General features: G+C 40.2%; 1 protein-coding gene across 1 annotated transcript; it reads right to left on the minus strand.

Moving 5' to 3' along the window:
- Window positions 1-565: 565 nt before the first annotated feature.
- On the minus strand, window positions 566-23,204 carry LOC119742380 (rhodopsin-like). The gene is made up of 4 exons (XM_038218278.1): window positions 23,095-23,204; window positions 15,592-15,725; window positions 7,178-7,417; window positions 566-1,595 (listed from the first exon to the last, which is right to left on the minus strand). Exons 2-4 carry the CDS (start codon window positions 15,658-15,660, stop codon window positions 1,125-1,127), a joined length of 780 nt encoding a protein of 259 aa, XP_038074206.1. The 5' UTR covers window positions 15,661-15,725; window positions 23,095-23,204; the 3' UTR covers window positions 566-1,124.
- Between the last annotated feature and the right edge of the window lie 735 nt (window positions 23,205-23,939).

A 23,939-nucleotide genomic window follows, 5' to 3' on the forward strand; every position in this document is an offset into this window, starting at 1 on the left:
TTGGTAACTCGCAAACGGCGATAGGTTAATACAACCAAGGGTCCGTGTTTCACGGAGTCCAGATTTCACACTATAGTTCACTGGATTAACATCTTAACATTTCTATCTTGGTCACGATATGGTAATAGTTGGCGTAACAACTGACACTGACATTGGAATTCGTAGATGATGGAGATATGCGTGATAGAGGGTGCAAACCGTCAATGTGCTCGTTTGCTCGATAAAAAAATAGAATCTATAATAAATTACTTCGGATGAGTGTGAAACTTGCAACTCGTAAGTTGCTTGCACAATTACATGTCCGCCTTTTGCTAATTTTCAGGACCCCCTTTCTTAGAAACACATTTTGTGGAACGTTCTACTCCCCTTAAATGTCTGAAAACTAATTGACATTCCTTTTTGAACACACTGTTCAGTTGAGGGGTTTTCCATTCAAATTTTGAATCTAAAAATGCGTGCATTCAAAACATGTGAGAAAAGTTTGCCCGTTGGCTTACTGCCATAGGCCTATACTGACACAACAACGAATCACCAAAGAAAAGAAAATTGACAACAGCACAATATCCAAAATGCTGGCAACTTCTGGTGCTGAAATAGCTGTTACATGGAGGTTTCTGCCTGAAATTACACATTAAACTGTTGCTCATGAATCTGGAAAATCGCGTTAGCATAACAAACAAAAAGGCACCAAAATACCCTTGCAAATTGGCAAATATTCAAGGATTGGATTAAAAAAAACACATTGCATGGGCTCTTTAAAGATAAAACGCTGAGAGGGTATAGCTGGTAAAATAAAATGCCGTGAACAAATCCGTTATCGTCTCAAGAAGTATGTGTAAGGGATCAGATATCTATCCTGGCGGGAAACCAAAGGTTTAAATATGCATCAATTTCAAACGAAAATTTGAATTCACTGTATGAAAAAATCAACATGTAAACTTCACAATCGCAAGATTATTACACACTTCGCATATTAAAGCGTCTTCCCAAATTGAACAATTATTTTCATGCGGGTCATCTCGTATTTACAAAAAACAAACCCATCCGAAAGTATAAGTCTGAGCAATTCATAAAATAAAGTGTCTCACACCCTAAGAATTCTGAAAGTCTTCTGTTATTCTTGTTCATGCCTCCTCAACATCAGGTTGTTCGACTGGGCAAACCTTGCGACTTTTATGAAATCCCCGACTGTGCTTTTTGACCTGTTCGTTCTTGGCGGCCTGCTGTTCGTCCAGAGACTCTTCGTCCACCTGGAAGACCTCCACCGGAGTCTCCATCACGCCTTGGGTTTCCCCTTCCTCCACTTTCTTCTCTAGGGCGGGCTGAGGTTGATCGTCCTTGGAGCTCTTGGCGCCCCAGTCGGCGATCTTGACGGGGCGTCGCGGCATGGCAGGAGTTGCCCCAATCTCCGACATCTGGGTGCCGAGGCTAGCCGAGATGTCCTCACGTCCAGGCCGGTTGTCCGTACCTGTGATGTTTCTAGGCTGGCGAGTAGCCTGTCTGAGGGCTCTCGTTCTTGCTGTGTCGTCTATGACATCATCATTACTGAATGGATTGCGTCCACAGCACATCATATCAATGAATGCGTCCTTGAACTGAGGGAAGGGAAATTAGCAGAAAGATTGATGTCGTAATTATACCCTTTTCTTGAAGGCCATACAGCGGTTACACGCATGGCAATTCACAAGCAATCTGAGCTTGTTCCACGCTTGTTCTCCAAGCCAAGAGGAAAACAACCGACACATTTTAATTCTCTTTAATGTTCTGATTGTATTTGCATAAATTATTAGGACAAGGTATACGTCGTTTTTCCCAGGAGAATTCCTGTGCATTTGCTTGCCTCCAGTTGTGCAAAACAAATTGTCTTGCGTGACTTCGTTCAGAGCTTTAAATCTTGATAGTATGAAAAGATTTCTTGAGTATGAGAGCGGCTTTTGCAATTGACAAAAGAACTGACTCTTAATCAAAAGAATCGATCGTGGAAGCAAAAGTACTGAAAGTATCGCCGAAAATGCAAAACAAAACGCGGTATACAGTGAGCACGGAACACGGAGAACCCAACAAAACAAACAGCTATCCGTCGGTAGCTAACAAGACTGCATGAGCAATGTAGAATCATTAGAACCTGGCTTGATGTCCTCGGGATGCACAACTTTGACCCTTCTCTACTTAAAACGAACGAACGGGGGACGTGCAGATTTTGTGTGTTGCTATTCCCGTCCACGTAACAATCTTCGTCCCCACGGTGATAGGGTTACGACTTCGAACGTAAAAAGCGAATATAATCAACATCACGAAGACTGCAGGCATGTGACTACAGGGATTCGGTAAAAATTGAACACAGTCATAATGGCAGTTTTTCCCATCTCAATCTGGTATTAAAGACACTCTAGATAGTGAAACACCTGCCGGGGGGTAAGGCCTGTATTAAATGCGAACTGTTGCTTAATAATACGATACGGACATCTTCCGTAATAGAGCTTCATGTCAGAAATGTCAATGGCCGCGGCATCCGCAAGCCGATATATATAGTCCATTATGATGTTGTTGAAAGTGAAATTATGCTTGAATTGGTAACACCGATTGGATTTGCACAGCATTGCTATATTTTATTGTAATTAATGTAATATATACCAACTGCACGATCGAGGGGTTACAGCCCGATAGTCCGAAGGTTCGATAGTCCGAAGGTTCTTTAGTCCGAAGGGTCATTAGTCCGAAGGTTCGTTAGTCCGAAGGTTCAATAGTCCGAAGGTTCGATAATCCGAAGGTTCGATAGTCCGAAGGGCCCATTAGTCCGAAAATAGAATAAGGTTCATTAATCCGAAGGTTCGATTGTCCGAATAGGGCGATAGGGTTCAATAGTCCGAATCGACAATAAGGTTCGATAGTCCGAATACATGATAAGGTTCGATAGTCCGAATATATGGTAGGGTTCGATAGTCCGAATTGACAATAGGCCTAAGGTTCGATAGTCCGAATTGAGAATAAGGTTCGATAGTCCGAATGGGCAATACGGTTCGTCAGTATGACACTTCGGACTATCGGACCTTACTGTTGAATCGGACTATCGGACCTTATTGTCGATTCGGACTATCGGACCTTATTGTCGATTTGGACATTCGGACCTTATAGTCTTTTCGGACTATCGAACCTTATTGTCAATTCGGAATAATGAACCTTCGGACTATTGAACCTTATTTTCGTTTCGGACTTTTGAACCATCGGACTGATTAACCTTATTCTAAATTCGGACTATCGAACCTTCGGATAAATGAAACTTCGGACTAATAAACCTTCGGATAAATGAACCTTCGGACTATTGCATCAAATGTTCGGATTAACGAACCTTATTTCATTTTCGGACTTACGAACCCCCTCTTATGGAAATTTTGTGCATTCGGACTATCGAACCTTCGGACTAAAGAACCTTTGGACTATCGGTCCTTCGGACTATCGGGCGGCCCCCCGATCGAGGTTTAATAATAGTTTCTCAGGCAAATACACGTATAGGAGTTGTCACACACCTATTGCAACTCCATTAGATTACTCAAGGTGTTAGTTTCCCTATACATGCACAGGGCCGGGATGTGTTATTTTAATTCCGGGTAGGCGATGGAATTTGAATTCCTTATTTTATTGACATATTACATAAGTGGCTAATTGGCTCCTCGTAATAGTATCTGGAATGGATGCATATTTTTGTTGTTGTCAAATGCGAGCCTTTTCTGAATCATCTCACGGAGGTGGAGAACCACCCGATACCGGAACTACAGCTTCAGGAGTTATATGAGTCTCTGTCCATGTCAAGTCGCTGCCAAGGAGAAATTATTGGGCAGAACAGATTACCGATCTGTGAGACATTTGAAAACAATTAACATCTTGTCAAATGATAACAGAAGCGAAATTCGGCCTTTGAGAGGGGCAGATCAGACCCAATCCGAGTTATTATGACTCAGATTGAGTCAAACAATTCTGACCCGGTAAAAGAGACAAAAATCTGACCCAGGACTTTTTAGAATGTGCACAACCTAAACAATGTAATAGAGGAATGCCTGTTGACACATCGGACTTTCCACAACAGCGGAAGCACACTGAATCTCAATTTCCCCTGTCAGCCTTGAAAAGGAATCAGCAAGATTTCCCGCAGGCAACAATTTGTCTCTCTGTGAAACTTCTCTGACCCGTAATGGCTTAAAGACGCGTAAACATTCTCTTCAAAAAATTCAAAAAAAATAAAAATCGAGCAATCGAGCTTCTTCCGAAAAGTGCAGTGTGCGTAGGATCTGTGGTTAAATCAAGTTGAAATTCTCAACAAATTTGACTCTTCTGGCAAACCTCCGGGGTTTAATACATCTCTGATCGAATTTACGGAACGCAAACATCAGATTGTTGTCTCAGGCATTGTGGTTTCCTAGCCAAGCATGGCAATGCAATCGAGAATGTAATATGCATGTATTACCGGTGTCATGTGAAACTCCGACTCCTATGAAAATCGGACTCCCTTTCCCTATTATTGGTTACTCCCTCACACGTGACAATTCACGCTCCTGTACAGGCCTAGGAATAAGCTATTATCATACTTACGCATGCTCAATAATGCCGATGGGTCCATAATTTCATGGAGTCGGACATTCACGCATCACCAGCCCTCATCGTAGTACTTTGGTTGCTTTGGGTATAGTACTTTGGTTGCTTTGGGTATAGCACTTTGCTTGCTACGGGTATAGTACTTTGCGTCGTGCACAGCAAGAAAGCAAAAATAGGGAATACCATAGGTGACTCAATTTCGGCCAATCAAGATACAGAATCTGTGGGCGAGGTGTTATAAAGGACAATAGGGTCATCGATTGATCGAAGGTCCACTTTTCTTTTAGGTGTGTGGTCAAAACATATAGGAGGTCTTCCTAAAAGTCGGTGTGTTTTAAAGAGGGACGACGGGGTCTACGATTGACGGTGTTTACAAAGAGTGTGAGCGACCTTGTTATCCTTCACGACTGAGGACTTGGGATAATTGTTGATTTGCGATAACAATAACACCGAGGACCTGAGCCAAGTCCTCGACAGGTTTTGAATAAACCTTATGGGAAATGTTGAGAAAAATTACAATAATGATCCTAATAAGGTGGTCCTCATAAGGTTTGCGTGAGTTCCTGAGTTGATCGCCTGCCAAGCATCTTTTTCTACGGCTCTCATGTTTTCTTCACGTATGATTGTCTCAGGCCTAGTAGAAATTGTAAGCCAAATAAGTGAAACAGGTAACGCTGCACGTATAGCGTTGCAACGAAGACCCATGTGGGTGGAGGATTCAGCGAATCGTGACTATCACCTCCAATGAATTAGCAATCGACATGTGTTGGCGTCGATAAAGGAAGCTTCCTGAGCCACGGACAGCCAAAATTCCAGGAACAAAAAAAAGCCAGGAAACGATAAACGTCTCAGGTGTGGGAGGGAGAACCGGCGCCGGTACAAAGTTAGAAATAAATTATAATCCTGATGCGTATTCATAAAGCGCACGTATCCATCAGTATAGGTGCTCATGGCGCCACATCATTTAATGTTGTAGCGCCGCTAACACCAATAATTGAATTTGGAAACCCCAGGGGATAAAATAGGAATGACAACCAATCAGCACGGTGCATGCACCGGCTACATCATTTTAATGTTGTAGCGCCGTGAGCGCCAATAATTGAATTTGGAAATCCAGGAGAATGAAACAGGAATGTCAACCAATCTGCACAGTGCATGCACCGGCTGGGATGATGAGAAAGATCCTGGGGTCTTCGCGGAAAGAACAAAGGCGCCAAGAACTACCTTGTTATCAAAACTGCCGCTGTATGTTACGAAAGCCCATTAGCGCCACTGCAAGTATATATGTTGCGGATTATTTAATTCGTTATTACGGATTATTAATTCGTTATTACGGATTACTAATTCGTTATAACGGATTATTAATTCGTTATTACGGATTATTTAATTCGTTATTACGGATTACTAATTCGTTATAACGGATTATTAATTCGTTATTACGGATTATTTAATTCGTTATTACGGATTACTAATTCGTTATAACGAATTATTTAATTCGTTATTACGGATTATTTAATTCGTTATTACGGATTACTAATTCGTTATAACGGATTATTTAATTCGTTATTACGGATTATTAATTCGTTATTACGGATTACTAATTCGTTATAACGGATTATTAATTCGTTATTACGGATTATTTAATTCGTTATTACGGATTACTAATTCGTTATAACGGATTATTTAATTCGTTATTACGGATTATTAATTCGTTATTACGGATTACTAATTCGTTAAAACGGATTATTAATTCGTTATTACGGATTATTTAATTCGTTATTACGGATTATTAATTCGTTATTACGGATTATTTAATTCGTTATTACGGATTACTAATTCGTGCTGGTGCTGGTGTAAAGCAAACGTATGCAAAGATAGCGCCGCCTAGCGGCGCTATATTCATAGGCCCCTGGTCACATGCTCTCCACGTTTGAGAACATCAGACTTAATTCGTAATAACGAATTAATAATCCGTAATAACGAATTAAATAATCCGTAATAACGAATTAATAATCCGTAATAACGAATTAATAATCCGTAATAACGAATTAAATAATCCGTAATAACGAATTAGTAATCCGTAATAACGAATTAATAATCCGTAATAACGAATTAATAATCCGTAATAACGAATTAAATAATCCGTAATAACGAATTAATAATCCGTTATAACGAATTAATAATCCGTAATAACGAATTACATAATCTGTAACATATATACTTGCAGTGGCGCTAATGGGCTTTCGTAGTATGTTACTCTCTAAATTCCAAAGAGTATTTCACTCCATTCGAGTGAAGGTTCACTCCCACAGTCGGAAATTAGGGACCGGACGTTTTAGAGTGAAATTTCTTCAGTCGTAAAGATCAAGTTTTCACTCGAGCTTCGACTGAAGTGGTTCTTTTTTCCAGACTTTTTCAATCCAAAATGAGAGTGATTTTTAGTTTAAAACGTCTAGTCCCTTATTTCACTGGAATTTAGAGAGTACTTGACAGACAGGAATTGCAAAGGCATGATGTGTTATTTAAGGCAGGCAGGCACTTCCTGATGTTGTTTACCAATACCGAGTAGAAAGCGGCCTCTACGAACCTGTTGGTTTAACAGAAAGTAGATGATGGGATTGTAGACGGTGCAAGCCTTTGCGAACATGGCGGGTATCGAGGCAGCGACCGGCGAGACAGTGTTGTTCTTACTGGCCGCCACGTACAGAGAAAACACCGAGTATGGCGTCCAGGCTACCAGAAAGCACGAGATCATGACGACTACCAATATGGTGACCTTCTTGTCGGCTTTGTGCTGAGAAGATCGCGCCGCCTCACTGGATGCGATCTGAAACGGGTAATAAAAAAAAAGAAATAATTGTCAAAGGTATTATGACCCCTGAAGTGTAAGATAACACAATCAAGTTATACCCATAATGGCAGACGAGCTAAAAGTTATTTGTCAATCTCAGAACTACAGGGGCCGCACAGACTATTATATTCCACATTTTCAAAATCGGAAAGGGACAATTTCATGAAATGTTACACGATGTTAAAAGACCGGTCAAATTTATACGGCTGTAAATATTGACAGTGATGACAGTAAATTCGATATTGGATATTGCATATTCAAATCCGTTTGTACAAAGAACATGAGAAGTTTGATATTGCATATGCATATTCGATGTCCACATGCAGGCGTTTGGATCAGACTAGTGTTACAATTTGATTCCGGATTAATTCATATTTATATGCGTTTGGATATTATATATGTTCTTAAAGACATAATGGGGGTTTGGGTGCTTCATATTCCCGTAGATTTAATAAAGCGTTCGTTCTTAACCACTTGTTCAGCTGCACCAATATTGCTCAGCTAACTTCGAATGTTTGCCGCAAGTAATGTAACGTATAGTCACCGTAAAAAAAAACCAATCAAAAACCTTGGTTTGTTTTTTGACTCTACTATGTCTCTGTCACAACATGTCACAACAATATGCAGATCTGTCAACTTTCATCTACGCAATATAAATCGTATTCGGAAGTTCATCGATCAGAACACTTGTCACCATGCAGTACGTTCGCTAATCACATCTCGCCTTGACTACTGCACTTCTCTTTTATACGGCATAAGTCAAGGAGACAGAAACGGTTACAAAAACTTCAGAACCGTGCAGCCAGACTCATTCTCTGTGTAAGCCGCTCTACTGAGGCCTCACCACTCCTGCATCAATTACATTGGCTGCCGATTGAATCACGTATTCTTTTCAAATTAATTCTATACGTTTACAAAACACAACACTTGTCTGGCTCCTTCCTACCTGACCGATTTACTCTCTTTGTATCAATCAGGTAGGGCGGGGCTTAGGTCTTCAACAGACACTTCCCGATTACATGTTCCTATTAACACTAAAACCACAGGTGACAAAGCTTTCTCGATTGCTGGCCCCAGGGAGTGGAACAAGATCCCTCAACACATCCGACTTGCATCGTCAATCATCACCTTCAAGAAATCGCTCAAAACACATCTGTTTCTTTAAATCAATTCACCTTCATCTTTACCTCTCATTATCCCCTGGTTCCCTTGAGTTATTCTTAAATTAAGTTTTTTGTTTTGTTTTTGTTTTTGCCTTGTTTATTCGTAGATTTGTACTTTTGTACAGCGCTTTGATCTTTGTTAAAAGCGCTTTATAAATGCTCCATTTATATTCATAAAGAAATCGCCGGAGCTCCGGAAATGCCGGAGTCAACCGCGTCACTATTCCCTGAATGGTGACTATGGGCTTCGCTTGAACACAGCTTTTTATTCACGAACATTGGCGAGGGCTCGCCTCTCCCGCAAAACATTCCAACGCATTGGATTGTGAGTAGCTTACAGCTAAGTTTGTTTTTACCAAAGCGTACACGTCACACAAATTTGAATAACCCAATTAGTGCTCAAGGAAAATAGACGCCACCAGCACCCTTGGGTAGCGGTAACACATCCAGGGAAGGTCGAGGGGGGGGGGGCGGGGGGAGAGAAAGATATAAGTTATCTCCATGAAATAACCCTGGCAATGGCCAGTTACCTTAATCTGGGAAAATATTGTCCAGTCGCCCCAATCCCACGTTTGGAATTTCCAATGTCAAGAGAATTTCAAAAAAACACCTCTCATCATCTCACAACGATGCAGTTTTCACGGTGTGTATCGTTCTGTGCCTCTACTTGTAATTACCCGCATTCCTCGGTGTACCTCGTGTCTTTCAGCAGGCATCACACCATTTTAAATCATTCCCTGCCACATAGAAGCCTGTTTTCAGACAGTTGGCATTTCGTTTTCAACTTAACATTTGTTTCGATATTTGCATCAATATTAAATTGCAACTAACATACGTTTTCAATATCAGGTCTTCGTGTATTGTTTGGAATGTGTTTCAGGACCTCTTTGGTTTTGATGCTAGTTTGTTTTCCGCACTCATGGCAAGACAGTGTTGTCATAAGGCAGGAGCTTCAGTGTTACAACCGCTTCAGCATCACACGTTGCAAAAACTTGTACACATATAGTGTTTTGATGTTTTAAATTTCTATTTTTCATACTCCTTTAAAGAACATAGGGTTCAGAATTTGAAAAGACAGTGGTATGCCCAGGAGAACCTTGAACTGAGTATAGAAAGATGATCAGAAATGAGAAAACGAGAAACTATACATTTATATACATTATGCAATAAATTTAGGATATGAGTTAATCAAACTTTAGCATATTTTTCCTCTGGACAGACTGTTTCGTACCGTAAGGCACTCATCAGCAGAATGACATAGACTAATGTAGCCTCTGCGCTACAGATTACGTCAGAAATGAAAATGTTACTCAACAATGAGACGCACCGATTGCTGATTTAAGATGTCAATTTAACTCGACCGATGACTTTAACGTCTGGAGTGGTAGGTAGGGGCCATTGCCCGACACGGGCATTTATCGCCAGCTCCCTTTCTTGAGATAGCTGCGAGCTCTCCTTTCAAGCTCCTTCAGCCTCCGTTCGGTATCATAGTCACAACAAGCTTTCCTCGTGTATGATCTCCAGGTGGTTCGATCCAGTGCCAAGTCGCTCCAGGTGGTAAGGGAAGACGTCCTCTGGAGTGTCCTTCTGAAAACGCCATTGTAACGCAGGAGGGGACGTCCTACGCGCCTCGTGCCCTTCTAAAGGTCACTGTAAAAGAGGGCTTTCACCGGTCTCTCGTCAGTCATCCTACGAATGTGTCCAATATATCGCAGCTGGCATCGCATCCACACTATCCCAATGTCATCTACCTTTGCCATCGTCAGGATGTCGTCATTGGAAACAAAATCATTCCATCTGATGCGGAATGGAGTGGCAAACTTCAATAATTGGGTGACAGTTTAATAAGATGACAGTTAGGTGGCGAAGATCAATAATACTGTGACTTGGTGGCGAGCGACAAAATTGACGACAAAGTTTGGAGACTTGCAGTAAGTTCGTGGTGACAGGTGAGGACGGTGAATCTAAATTGCCGTAATTAACTTGGCGTAACTTGGTGTAAATAACTTGACCTGACTGAACTTTTTGATTGAACTTGGTAAAAACGTTGTGTAATCTGGTGGCTCAAGTTTATATATTTTTTAGTAAACTTAAATACTGAACCTTAACACACCTTTAAGCGTAAGGCTGTTTATTTGAGCAAGCAGCCGGCTGCATGTGCTCAGATCATTCACTAAAGGTAAAACAAAAAACCCACCCAATCGGATCAGCAGGCAATATATTTGGTCAGAAAGATTATCATGACGAGGATGGTAATAAAATGTTCATACGCAGTCTTCCGTGTAGAATTTTAATAGGCAAAATAATGTGCCTATCTGCAGATTGGGGGAAATCTGCAGATTGGGGGAATTATAATCAGCAACGTTGATAGGATTGAAGATACGGGCTTCTGGATGACAACTACTTCATCAGAACTGATGTATTCGCTGGCATTTCTGTTATTTAAGCTTCAGGCTTGCAGAGTGTTTATTTCAAACGACGTTCGCACCATGCATGTAGCATGATTGATGGATTTTTGCTTGCAACTATGACACAATGTAGCTCCGTTACAAATAAGAATGAAAACAATGAGCAGATCGCTTCTCATAGACAAAATACTGTGTGTTTTGTCCGGTTATGTACAGAACCGACTTGAAATCTAGTCACTACAAGGACACAAGCCGATCGTCTTGTCATTTCAAAGATTTCCGTTCACCGGCGAGTATTTTATTTTCATTCCTGATTAAATATAAAGCGATTTTTTTCTGACCTTCATTTGCTTAAAGCCGGGAGTCAGATTCGACCGTCTTCAACCACGAGTGATTGCACGTTAATAGAAAGATTGTAAATGATATTTCGTTCGGTTTACCTTTACCGATTGGCGTCGTCCATCCACTGCAGGATGTAGCCCTCTGCCAGACCCCTCCAGGTTGTTCTTTCCTTTGCTGCTTGTCCCACAACCGCGGACTTTTGATATGTCATCTCTCCATCCTTTTGGGGGGTCTGCCTCTAGATCTTTTCCTGTTCTAGGTTGTCATTCTGTTGTTCTTTTTGTCCATCTGTTGCCTGCCATCCTGGCTACATGTCATGCCCATTTCCATTTCATTGTGTTGACGTAAGTGGCGATGTAATTTACTTCCAATTGTTTTTACACCTAATTATTTGATTGGGTATCCGGTCTTATAGTGTAATTCCTGGCATCATTCTTTTTATTGTAAATTTACTTGGCAACTGTCCATGTTTGGCATCCATAAGTATTTTTTGGAAGTATGCTCTTCTCTTCTTCAATGCTATTGGTAGTTTTTTGTCATAACAGATTTATTTATATCTTCCGAATAGACCACATCCTGCCTTTATTCTTGTGAGTACCTCTTCTTTAGTTGTGTCTTGCTTCTTATAGGGTTTGACCAAAGTATTTTGTATTAATTTCCTTTTTCTATTATTTCATTCTCAATGTTGACAATGACTCGAGAATCAGTATTTGTCATAAATTGTGTCTTTCCTTTGTGCATTTTAAGCCCAAATCAGTTGCATTCTTGGTGCAAGCTCCTTCATTTGTCTCTCTAGGCTTTTGATGGAGTATGAGAATATGGCCACATTGATCAGCAAATCTCAGGTTCTATAATGATTCTCCATCGATGTTGAATCCTTCCTCTTCCATTGCTGCTTTCTTGAAAACATTTTCAAGAATTGCGTTGAATAGTCAGGGAGAACTTGTCGAACCCCTCTTGATATCTTGATTTCAGTTGATATTTCATTATCTAAGTTAATTTTAGCTGTTGCATTTGTGTATATATCTTCCAGGATGTTGATGTAGGTTTCGTCTATTCTTATAAATAATTATTTCATAATGATCTAACCATGGCCGGATGTTCTGTGGAATCGAAGGCTTTTTTGAAGTCCACAAAGCCGATGCACAGTGGTGGATTGTATTCGTTCATCTTCTCTATGGTCTGGTTTATAGCTTGCATGGTCCGTTGTTAAATATCTGATCTGATGTTCGTCTAAGACTCTTTCTATTCTGCTGTTACTTTTGCGAATATTTTCTACAAGTGTGAAAGAAGACTTATTGGTCTTCACTTCATTTTATCTCCTTTTTTTTTTAAAGTGTACTGATTCTGGCTTCCATCCATTCTTTTGGTATCCTCATTTTATTCAGAATGTCGTTGAATAGGGTGACCATTTCTTGAATGGCTTCCTCTCCAACCAGTATTATTATATCAGTTGTCATTTGATCAATACCTGGTGCTTTGTTTCTTTTCATTTGATAGACTGCAGTTTGAACTCTCGAGTTGGTTATTGGTGGTATGTCTGATTCATCTGGGCTTGATCTAGTTGTATCCTCTCCCGTCTTTGTTTTTGAGCTAAACATATCTTTGTAGAAATCAGCCCAAATTTCCACTGTTTCTATTCTGTCTGTTGTTTTCTCTCCATTTTGTTTTCTCATTGAGCATATTTTGAATTATTGCTGTCCTTGTCAATCTGCTGTGGACCATTTTTGATGATGGATCCTATCTTTTTAATCCTTCTTCTTCTTCTCCTCCGTCTTTGTCTCCTTTTCGTTTTGACGAGCTTGCTTGTTTCAAAAAGCTCAATCCTCTCGTGCTGTGATAACTTATCCTTGTTTCTTAAAGTCTTTCTTCTCTTATCGAGTGCGTGTATTTCTGTGTCTTCCAGTGTGGAAGCCTGTTTTCCAGTTCCTTTACCTCTTTTAGCTAGTTTACTTGGGGGTGTAGCGAACGGGCCCCATACTTTCTGCAGTCTGAAACTATGATAAAAGCAACCCATCTCTTCAGGAAATTAAGTCTTTCCAAGTCTTTCCCAGGATGCCCGTAAACATTACCATCAATCAATTTACTTGTGTGTGCGTGGGCTTGCTGCGCGATTGATTCCTCTATTGAAGATGGCCAAAGCTCGACGCGAATTTGAAACCCGATCGAGTGTGTTACTAACAAGCATGTCGGCTCCTCTTTATTTTGACTGAGCAATGTTAAAGTAGCTAGGTATACTGGGTGAGTCAAAAACGAAACCAGAATGTTGGGACTGTTGTTTTAGTGAAGTTCTACATGTAGCACTTTTAAAATCTAGGATATAAAAGCCAAATTCATAAGCTTTTTTTTAGTACAAGAATTATTCAAATCACTCTAGTACTTTTTAAGTTATGGACTTTTAAACACAACCACCGTTTTAAAGTTCTGTCCACGTGGAAGTGAGTGCAGTCCAGAGTTGTTATTCCATCCCAAGGGTACACACCCTCAACCCCCGAGCTGGCATCCACACCCCCTCCCTGATAGGAGTCATTAACCCGCTCCTATTCCATGACAGTAACATGAGGAATGTTTGATTGAATCATTGAATGATTGAATATTCATGATTGATTGAACTTAACCAAGTGGTGTATAGTCTTTTGAAACATACCAATACAATAAATACTACATAAAAACCTAAGCTGAAGACAATCGCTTTTTTTTTGCTCATCATTTGCCACAAACGCATCATATAACCAAGCAATCGAAAAGATAAAATGAGAGAGAACTTTATAAATACAAAACAAACATTATAATGAAATTAAGACAAAAACCAACAACAAAAATCCCCAGATCCCATGTAACATGACACGTGATGTTTCCCCTTACCGTCCCAATAATAGCCTACGAGATTATTTTGATTGATTTTATTTTGGTAAGATTAATATGTCTTTTTAACACTTTGTTTGCCTATTTTGAATAGGCCTTTGTGTATTTAAGAACAAACATATTAATGATCAATTATGCCTGTAATACATTGATTAATTAATGAATCAATCAAAGCTGTATCATGATTTATAAAGGCCTTTATACTTTATTTGAATTGAATGCAGAATATACGAATTGAAATTTTAACAAATGAAAAAGAATGTTCAATTAAGCCCGTGTCCAAAAAAAGAAAAGATTTTTGGCGAAACGGATTGCACATTCGTAATAATCGGCAACGCATTCGTCAAACCGAAAGTCTAATCATGTTTTTGTAATCCTTTAAATGAAACGTTATGCACATTCATTTATTTGAGTGATGCAAAATGAAATCGAATGCTAGTTATTGCGAAAATGAAACCAGAATATACGTCGTTCTCAAAATTAGCGCCAAATCGAATTAGTTTTACAAATTCAAATGTACATTTTCCAAAACTGTCCGGGAAAACCTATGTTAAAGACGGTAGCGGAGAATTAAAGTATTTCAAACATTTGTGAGTGATTTATAAACATGACATTTTATGAACGATTTCCTAGAAGTTCCAACGATTTTCCAAATCGTTTTCGTTCGCACATTTTTAAATCAAGACACTGTTACTATCTTCTCCGGCACATTTTTTTTCTTCTGCAAGCAGGTGTAGTAATGTAATACGCACGCTTGAGACTGCGACTGCATTCATGCGACTGAAATATTATTGTTCCACATGCAATTTAAATGAGTTTATGACGTCTTGATTTCAAACGAGGGATTGAAGTGTCATTGTAATAGGGGTATATAAAAGCCTCTGTTTTAAGATTAAATTGGACGCCGTGACAGGTCCGTCGCCAAGGGGGTGGGCTGGTGCCCCCCCCCCCCCCATTGTCGAGCAATTCCCATCCCCCGACGTACCAATGTATTTTTGTATTGTTTAAGGTAGAGGGCCTCCCTATTTGGTATCCCCCCCCCATGCTCGGGGTTGGCGACGGCGCCGCGCCGTGGGTTAATAGATATGATTAACTCTGAGATACCATCCCCCAGTTTTACTCAAAGTTATATTTGTTTAGGTGTTTGCTTCGAGATAAATTTAGCATGAATCCGGGAACAACTGACGCATGCGCATTATAGTCAGTTACCATACTTGGTGGCATAAAAAGTAATTGCTTTCCGGACTTAGCATTAGAATACAAGAAAGGCCTACTTGGTGTTGATTTCATATAATGAATTAATTGACAGTGCACTTTTCTTTTGGAATTGGTAACCCTATAGTGGTAACCTTACGAATGAATGAATTCTCACCTTTTTGACGGCATAGATGAGCAGTGTGTAGGAGCCCACAATCAGCGAAAATGGAATGACCAGAACCATGACGAAAATGAATATGATGTAAGACGAGTCGCCCGGTTCGTTGGAGGTCCAGTCTACGGAACATGCTGCAAAAAATCCAAACTCAATGTCATTGACGGGTTTATTTTTAACTCGGTGCACCCAGAAGGGGGGGGGGGGTGGCAACGTGGACAATGGCCCCGCCCCCTCCAAACAAGTGACAGTCACTTTTTTCCAGTAGTAAGGCTAAACCGGAAGAGAAGTTTATATCGATGCTACTCACCCCTTTCTCTCTGCCATTTGTGAAATACAAACAAAAAGAGCGATAAGAAAAGGGAGAAGAGCGCCCTCTAACGTCTGATCAAAGTCCAGCCCCTCCCTTTCCGAATATGCAATAGACTGCTTTCCCCCTCCCCCCTCCCCCCAAGAAAAATGGGTACCGCTAGCTAGCTCCCATTGAAAGCCATTGATTGGATCACATGTCCGCTCGCAGCAAAATAATAATCAAATAAGGTAAACCGTCTGAATATAATACTGGATATCCTTGCGAAAAGTGCTGGGGAACGCCCATGATCTCGTTTAGAATAAAATCTCTAAATCAAAAACCTTGTGTTTCCTAAGCGCGTTTAATTTGAAAAATAAAACTACCGCGAATAATTATTCCCCATCGTGGCTTCTGATAACACTTCTCGGGCAATACCTGGAGTACTTCAATGTACCCGAAGTAATTCCATTAAGAGATAGCTCGAAAGAACATCAATACGTATTCCAGGTATTTTTTTCCGTCTCACATCTGATTGAGCTGCCTCTCTGTAGCTGTCCAAAGTTAAAGAGGTCCTATGCGTATTTTTTTTACCGTATGGACGAAAACGTGGTGTGCATGAATGATTTGAATTTTTATGTAAAGTTAGAAATTACCGATAACAATTGTACCAATTGACTGAAGTGTAATTTACGGTACCTTTTTTTTCGGACAACTTTGCAAATGTTAACCCTTAATGTGCATTTTCAGTCGCATGCGAAGTTAATGTTTGATTACTGAAGAGGAAATGAGCTTTACTGAACTCGTTTTGCTCGCTTAAACTTACACTTTTTAGATATACCACCTCTAAATCTATACAATGTCCGTAATCTCAGCATGTTGTTGTTCGCTGAAATTCATTATGGCGATACAAATGGATCCTGCTTCAATCTTGATGACAAATTCAATTCAATAATTGGTGGGGGAAAACAGGTTTCATAATTCTATTACATCTGCCTACGTCAACTCTAATCAATTTAGAAAACGACTACAAAGAATGAAGAGACGATTACATATCATGCAATGTAATTCCAGATGCTGCTCTTTGACTTTCTCAGCACTTCTGTATTTTTGTGAAAAGACGGGTCGCGGATATTTATCACACGTTATCTTTTAGGGCTCTTTTGAGACAAGTATAATTCAAGGATACAACATCACACCGCCCCCAAAGAAAGATATTTGGCAGCTACGACGACTTTATTGGGATTTTTTTATGGCTTCTAGCTTCTTTGAAAAAATGAATGAAAGAAGTAGTATTTTTTAATGGAAGCAAAATTATACCTCATTGTTTCAGGATTTTGTTGTGAACAATGAGATGTCACTCAACGGTACTATTTTGTCCGTATCCTGCAGCAGACCTGTCACTAGCGCCCGTGACCTTGGAACTATTATCACGTCAAACCTTAGAATGCAAAACCAGGTCAACAACATATGCCGCTCTTCTTACCTAGCTCTCCACAAGATAGGACACATTCGAAATTTCCTCGACCAACAAACGACGGAAAAGCTTGTCCATGCTTTTATCTCTTGCCGTCTCGATTTCTGCAATAGTCTCCTACACTGTATTCCTGATTCTCAAACCTCGAAACTTCAGCGCATCCAGAATTCCGCCGCCAGACTTGTTACACGTACATCATCCAGGCAACATATAACCCCTATTCTTCGCACCCTTCATTGGCTACCTGTCAATGAGCGAATCGCCTTCAAGATTCTACTCCTAACTCACAAATGCATCCACGGCTCAGCACCAGCATACCTTCGTGAACTTATTCAAGTATACCAGCCACAACGCACCCTCCGTTCTAGCTCAACATTGCTGCTCAGTACCGGTCACTCGCACTAAGACTTATGGACATCGTTCCTTCATGCATGCATCACCATCGCTTTGGAACTCTCTCCCACACCATATTAGAACTGTCGATGCCGAAAATGAATTTAAAACACTCCTTAAAACTTACCTGTTCCATTAATTGCTTTTAATTGTTGTTTCCTGTGAAGCGTATCGAGACCTCGGTGTGATGCGCTATATAAAAACTGTGTTATTATTATTATTATTATAGCTCATCTTTCCCATAGATTATAGCGTGCCTTTCACATGAGAAGCGAATATTTATCTCTGAAAATGTTTTTTTAATTTTTTTAATTTTTTTAAACGTTTTTCGTATTACCTTGTTTAATAATAATAATATTTATAACAAAGCATTTGTAAGGCGCACAGTATCTGGAAATAGTAGTCATTTAAAGGCGCCGGTCAGTGAAAAGTCAGTGTGTGTGAAGGTAGAGGTCATTATGTGTGAGAAAGAAACTGATTGAAGAGGTGGGTCTTTAGTTGGCGTGTGAAGAGAGATAATTGGTGTATTGCCCTTAACTCGTCTGGTAACGAGTTCCAGAGACGTGGTATAGAGCTGGAAAATGCACGGTCTCCGTAGGTCACCAAACGAGTTTTCGGGACAAACAGTATACTGGGTGACGACCTCAGACCTGGTCTCGGTTGAAGATGTTGTACCATTTCCTTCAGATACAGTGGGGCTAATCCATGAAGAGCTTTGAATGTAAGTAGGAGAACTTTGTAGTGTTTGCGGTACTGGGTTGGTAACCAATGAAGTTTGCACAAGACGGGTACGTGTTATGTGGCAAGATGATTTCCTTCTTGTGAGTGCGGCAGAGTTCTGGACAAGTTGGAGAAGATTATTCGTATGTTGTGGTAGCCCTACAGGTACCAGTAGACTATTGCAAAAATCTAATCTGGATGATATAAAAGTATGAATGAGTTGTTCTGCAGCAGATGATATATAAGGGTCATTCCATGTCAGACCCATGCACTTTTTTACCTCATGTCTTCCGATTTTGATAAAAATTGCTGTGCTTGTAGGTCCTGATGAGCAATGAATGCACACCAATTTTTAGCCCGATCCGACCTACCATATGGTCAGGGCAGAAACCACAAAAAACGGACATTTTTAGAGTAAAATATCACCCTTTTGGTAGAAATATGTCAAAACCATGTCAATTTTCATCGAATATATGCGAATTTGGTATCAAAATAATAAGAATTGCATGCTCAAATCAACTCTTTTTGTCAAAATTAAATTTTGTGAAAAGTAGGTCACGTGACCTTTAATAGTTTATCGTGACCTTTGACCCAATTTATGTACTAATGTATCATTCCGAAAATCAACAAACTGAAAATGACTTGATAGAGCATGTCTTCCTCTATCAGAATCCACTAAAAATCAATTGGGGTCTTTAAAATCTTCAACTTTATGACTATTTTTGTACAGTTGGTAGGTTACAAATTAGTCAATTTGTCAATTAGCCCCTCGAGCCCCCCCCCCCCCCACCGGTTCCACTGATAATTAGTTATCCCACGAGTGCGCTTTGAATTGAGGCCCCCCCCCCCACCCACCCACCCGGTGCCACTGATAATTAGTTATCCCACGAGCGCGCTTGGAATATGAAACAATGGAATGCTGCTGTGACCCTTATGCCACCCGACGCACTACATTATTCCGTGTAACACGAGCGCAAGTGGGATAATGAATTTATCTTCAAGCAAACTTGACGTCGAATGCTCGAGAGTCTATTGTCATCAGCAGTTACTGTTTAGGGTACGCAACAGCTCTATGCTTTTTACCCGGACCCAGTACAGTGGACACACATCCAGGTGAAATTTATCTCGAAGGAAAAAAAATGCCAAGTCTGTGAGACTCATTAAATTTCAAGAAGCGTAGTGATGAATGAGTAAGGTAACCTTGATTGCGATATTGAGTATTATCTTCAAGCAACCTTGAATCCTAGACCCTGACTAGTCCATCTTCATGTATAGCAACAACAGTGTGATTTGATATAATACTGCACAGCTATATTGTGCCCCAGATATCGAATGTACATGTACATGTATGTATTGTGTTCTTTTTATTTGCTGTTGAACGGTCCGATACACTATGTACCTACATCCCTCGCCACGTACAATGTACGCATTCGACGTCAAGTTTGCTTGAAGATAAATTCGTTATGGCTCGTGGAACATGGAATAATGTAGTGCGTCAGGTGGCGTATGGGTCACAGCAGCATTGCATTGTTTCATATTCCAATATTCCAAGCGCGCTCGTGGGATAACTAATTATCAGTGGCACCGGGGGGGGGGGGGGGTTGGGGGGTTGGGGGTGTGGTGGGGATCGAGGGGCTTGAACCCACCCCCCTCCAAGGTTGTCAATTTGTTTGTTGTTTGATTTTTTTTCAATCTTCTACAGAAATTTGACAACAAAAAAGCTATGAGCCCCCCCCCCAAAGCAAAATCCTGGGTGCGCCACTGCTGATAATTTATATTATGAGTCTGGTTATACCTCATCAGCCCTAAACATGAGAAATTCCCAAACCAAGATTAATTTAAGTACCTTTAGAAACAGGATAGTAAGTTGTGTGGGTGGATTTCTAATGTAAAGTCTGTAAATTGACTCATTTGTAACCCACCAACTGTACAAAAATAGTCATAAAGTTATAATTTTGAAGACCCCAATTGATATTTAGTAGATTCTGATAGAGAAAGACATGTTCTATCAAGTCATTTTCATTTCGTTGATTTTCGGAATGATACATTATTACATAAATTGGGTCAAAGGTCACGATAACATATTAAGAGGTAACGTGACCTTCTTTTTCACAAAATTTAGTTTTGACAAAAGAGTTGATTTGAGCATGCAATTCTTATTATTTTGATACCAAATTCGCATATATTCGATGAAAATTGACATGGTTTTGACATATTTCTACCAAAGGGTGGTATTTTACTCTAAAATTTCCGTTTTTTGGTTTCTGCCCTGACCATATGGTAGGTCGGATCGGGCTAAAAATTGGTGTGCATTCATTGCTCATCAGGACCTACAAGCACAGCAATTTTTATCAAAATCGGAAGACATAAGGTAAAAAAGTGCGTTGGTCTGACATGGAATGACCCATTAGTGAGTTTCTTACTGTTGCTACGTCAAAGATGCATGTAAGAGGACTGACAAATAGAAGAGACATGTTATTCAAGGTTCATTGACTTGTTGACACCAAGATAGCGGGCATCAGAGCATCTCCTATGTCAGAGATGTTGACTTTGTGTCTGAGGCGCTGAGAGCAAATGACAACTGTGTTTTATCTGTATTGAATTATTTGAGGAGATTGGCTGTCTTCCACTTGAGGATGTCTTTCAGGCATGTTTCAAGAATATGGTGTGTTATTATACAAATAATGAATGTTTGTGAGTGCAATGGTAAGAATAATTTCATGAGGTGACAGATGAAATGTTCCATTCCACGAGGCGAAGCCGAGTGGAATGGAACATTTCATCTGACACCGAATTAAATTATTCTTTCTATTGCACGAACATGAAACATTCATTATTATATAACACCTGAATAAATCCTCGTCATCTGATTGGTTGACTTTTAATAGCCAATTATTAAAGTTAATTTTTTTTTACAAGTTTGACAAGTGCAGAGTTATCATATTTAATTTATGCAAACTGTTCAACAGGTTGAGAATATCATATTCAATTTGTCTTAATTAAAAACTTTTCCATAAGTTTAGAACTCAAACAGTTCAATAAGTTCAGAACTTTTATTGCCAATTTAACACCACAGCGCCACCATCGGCAACATGTGCAGTGACAGTGCAAATGGTACTTCTAATCACAGTGCAATAGTACTTCCATTGTACTGTGCGCTGCGCGCCACGCGAGCGCCGTGCAATGGTATGGATAATTCAATGACATGTGATCAACGATCCACCAATCAGATGACGGGGATTTTATTCAGGTGTTGTATAACGTGTCATCACCAGGAGAAATTGGACACGGTGGCAAAGAGTTGTGTATCATCTGCATAAAAACGAGAGTGTAGGCCATGACATGTTTGTGATATTGGGTATCCGTCTTTGGTTTATTTTCGCGTTGTGTTTTTTTTTGAAATTGGATATCCTGTAGATAGCCTTACATGGTTATCCAAACTTTCTCTAGTAACTCGACTTTGATTAGCATTTTCCATGAATGTGCACAGCTTTGCCCCGTTTCATTTAATCTTGCTTATTTTTTTTATCTCTTCAAGGCAACTACTAGCTCCCGGCGCTGGACCTTACTTTTTGGTGTGAGTGCGTGTGACTACAAATTCGTATCCTTGTGGAGACACACACACAATAGGGAACAAAACATTGTAAAGGTCTCCACAGGGCAATTTTCTATAGATGAATACGTCTCCACAAGAATTTCACGAAGTAGATATATGGATTTTACTCAAAAACTAGGAATTTCCAAGGTAGGTTGATCCGTCGCAAATGGAAGAGTTTTAGAAAAAGGGATATTTAGTCCAAATTTCAGCCCAGGAGATTAATTCTGGTTAAAATAAAAGCATTTTGAAACTGCAATTTCAAACTCGAAAACTTTACTACACGAGAACAAAGAAATGTCTCCACAAGGATACAAATTCCAGAATGGGTGCTTTGCTCCGTTTGCACGTCTCGACTGTGCTCCGCTTCTTTCCACTTTGCACTTATTTGTTCTGCACTTAAGACCTGCATTTTGAAGCTGAAATGCTGTGGAACACTTATAAGCGTTTTGGTTTGGAGACTGCAGTTGCTGTACACGAGGTTGAGGGCTTTGCTAATACAGGAAAAAAACACGGAGACGGGATCCCAACGTAAATGTCACGACGGCGGATAATACATTTTGTGAACAGTGCTATAGTAGCATTTAACGCTGGCTTAAGATTGGTTGAAGCACGGCGTTGAGTTTCAATCAATTCCCGCAAGGGACAGGTCGGCGAGTTCACTGGAATCGTGAATTGATTGACGATTCCGGCCAGTTCTCTCCGGCTACGATGCTTCAGGCAACTCAGAAGAAGAGGATCTCAATATTTTAAATAACAAAAGGGTGAAAGCCTTTAACACCGTTTAAGATAGACAAGCGTTCCAGAGTTGCGCTGATCGAAATTCTTCTGTAGCAGCAGCGATTTCTTCAAGCGTTTTTTTTTACTGTTAGATTTACCACCATTAAATAGCTTTAATTGCCATTTGGCTTTTCGGGATGTGGTGGTGGTGGTGGTGGGGGGGGTGTCGATCGACCCCGCCCCCATCGATACGCCCCTGGATTCGACCAAGAATAAATGATTAAGGGCATAAATACACTGTTTACCAACCTGTTCCGGTTCCCTCCAAGACGTATGAATTCCAGCCTATAGCTGGAGGCAGTGATACAATCAAGGAGTAGGCCCACGTCAGGGCAATGAATAGCAAGGCCAGGCGCGTGGTCATCTTTTGGGCAGTGAAGGGACGCACACCAGGCAGCATCGGTGGACTGACACGGCGGCCAATGACACAATCTGCTCGGTTCCTAAAGGGACAGAGACAGGAAAATGTTATAACACGGAGCCATTCTGGTTAAGAGTTCATTATGAAATGCGCCCGAACAATAGTAACGTTCAAATGGCTTCGAACAGCGGGATTGGTGGAACTTTAAACTCGTCCCCAAGGCGTTTAGCAGTACGCTTCTGCGAGCCGCTATCTCCTATTGACAACGAGGTCGAAGTAGACCCTGGGAACGATGTGGTTGAACTTTTTAAACTTTGAAAAGAAAACAGGGGTTGACTTTAATGGAATTGTTTGATAGAAAATATTATTTGTATTTCTATAGACAGATCGTGGAAATCGAGCGCACCTGAAAAAGGCTTGTGATTTCCCCCAAATGCTAAACAGTAAACGAAAACAACGAAAAACCAAGGTTCTCAAAAAACGCGGTTGAGAAACTATACACAGTTTCAACTTTACAAACAAAAACAATACATCAGGTCATGTGAACTGCATTATTACATGAACAAAAATGTGTACCCCTAACTAGGGCAAAATAGTTCAAAGCTTTCTTTCATATACCGGTATGGCCGACTTCCATTCAAAACTGAAATTATTTAGTAGGGTCTCGATAAGACAAGACAAAAGAATTTTATGCATAATGCACAAAACAATAGACTCGTTTGCATATCATGAA

The sequence above is a fragment of the Patiria miniata genome, unplaced genomic scaffold, assembly GCF_015706575.1.
Source record: "Patiria miniata isolate m_02_andy unplaced genomic scaffold, ASM1570657v1 HiC_scaffold_6, whole genome shotgun sequence".
NCBI classification, from domain to species: Eukaryota; Metazoa; Echinodermata; class Asteroidea; order Valvatida; family Asterinidae; genus Patiria; species Patiria miniata.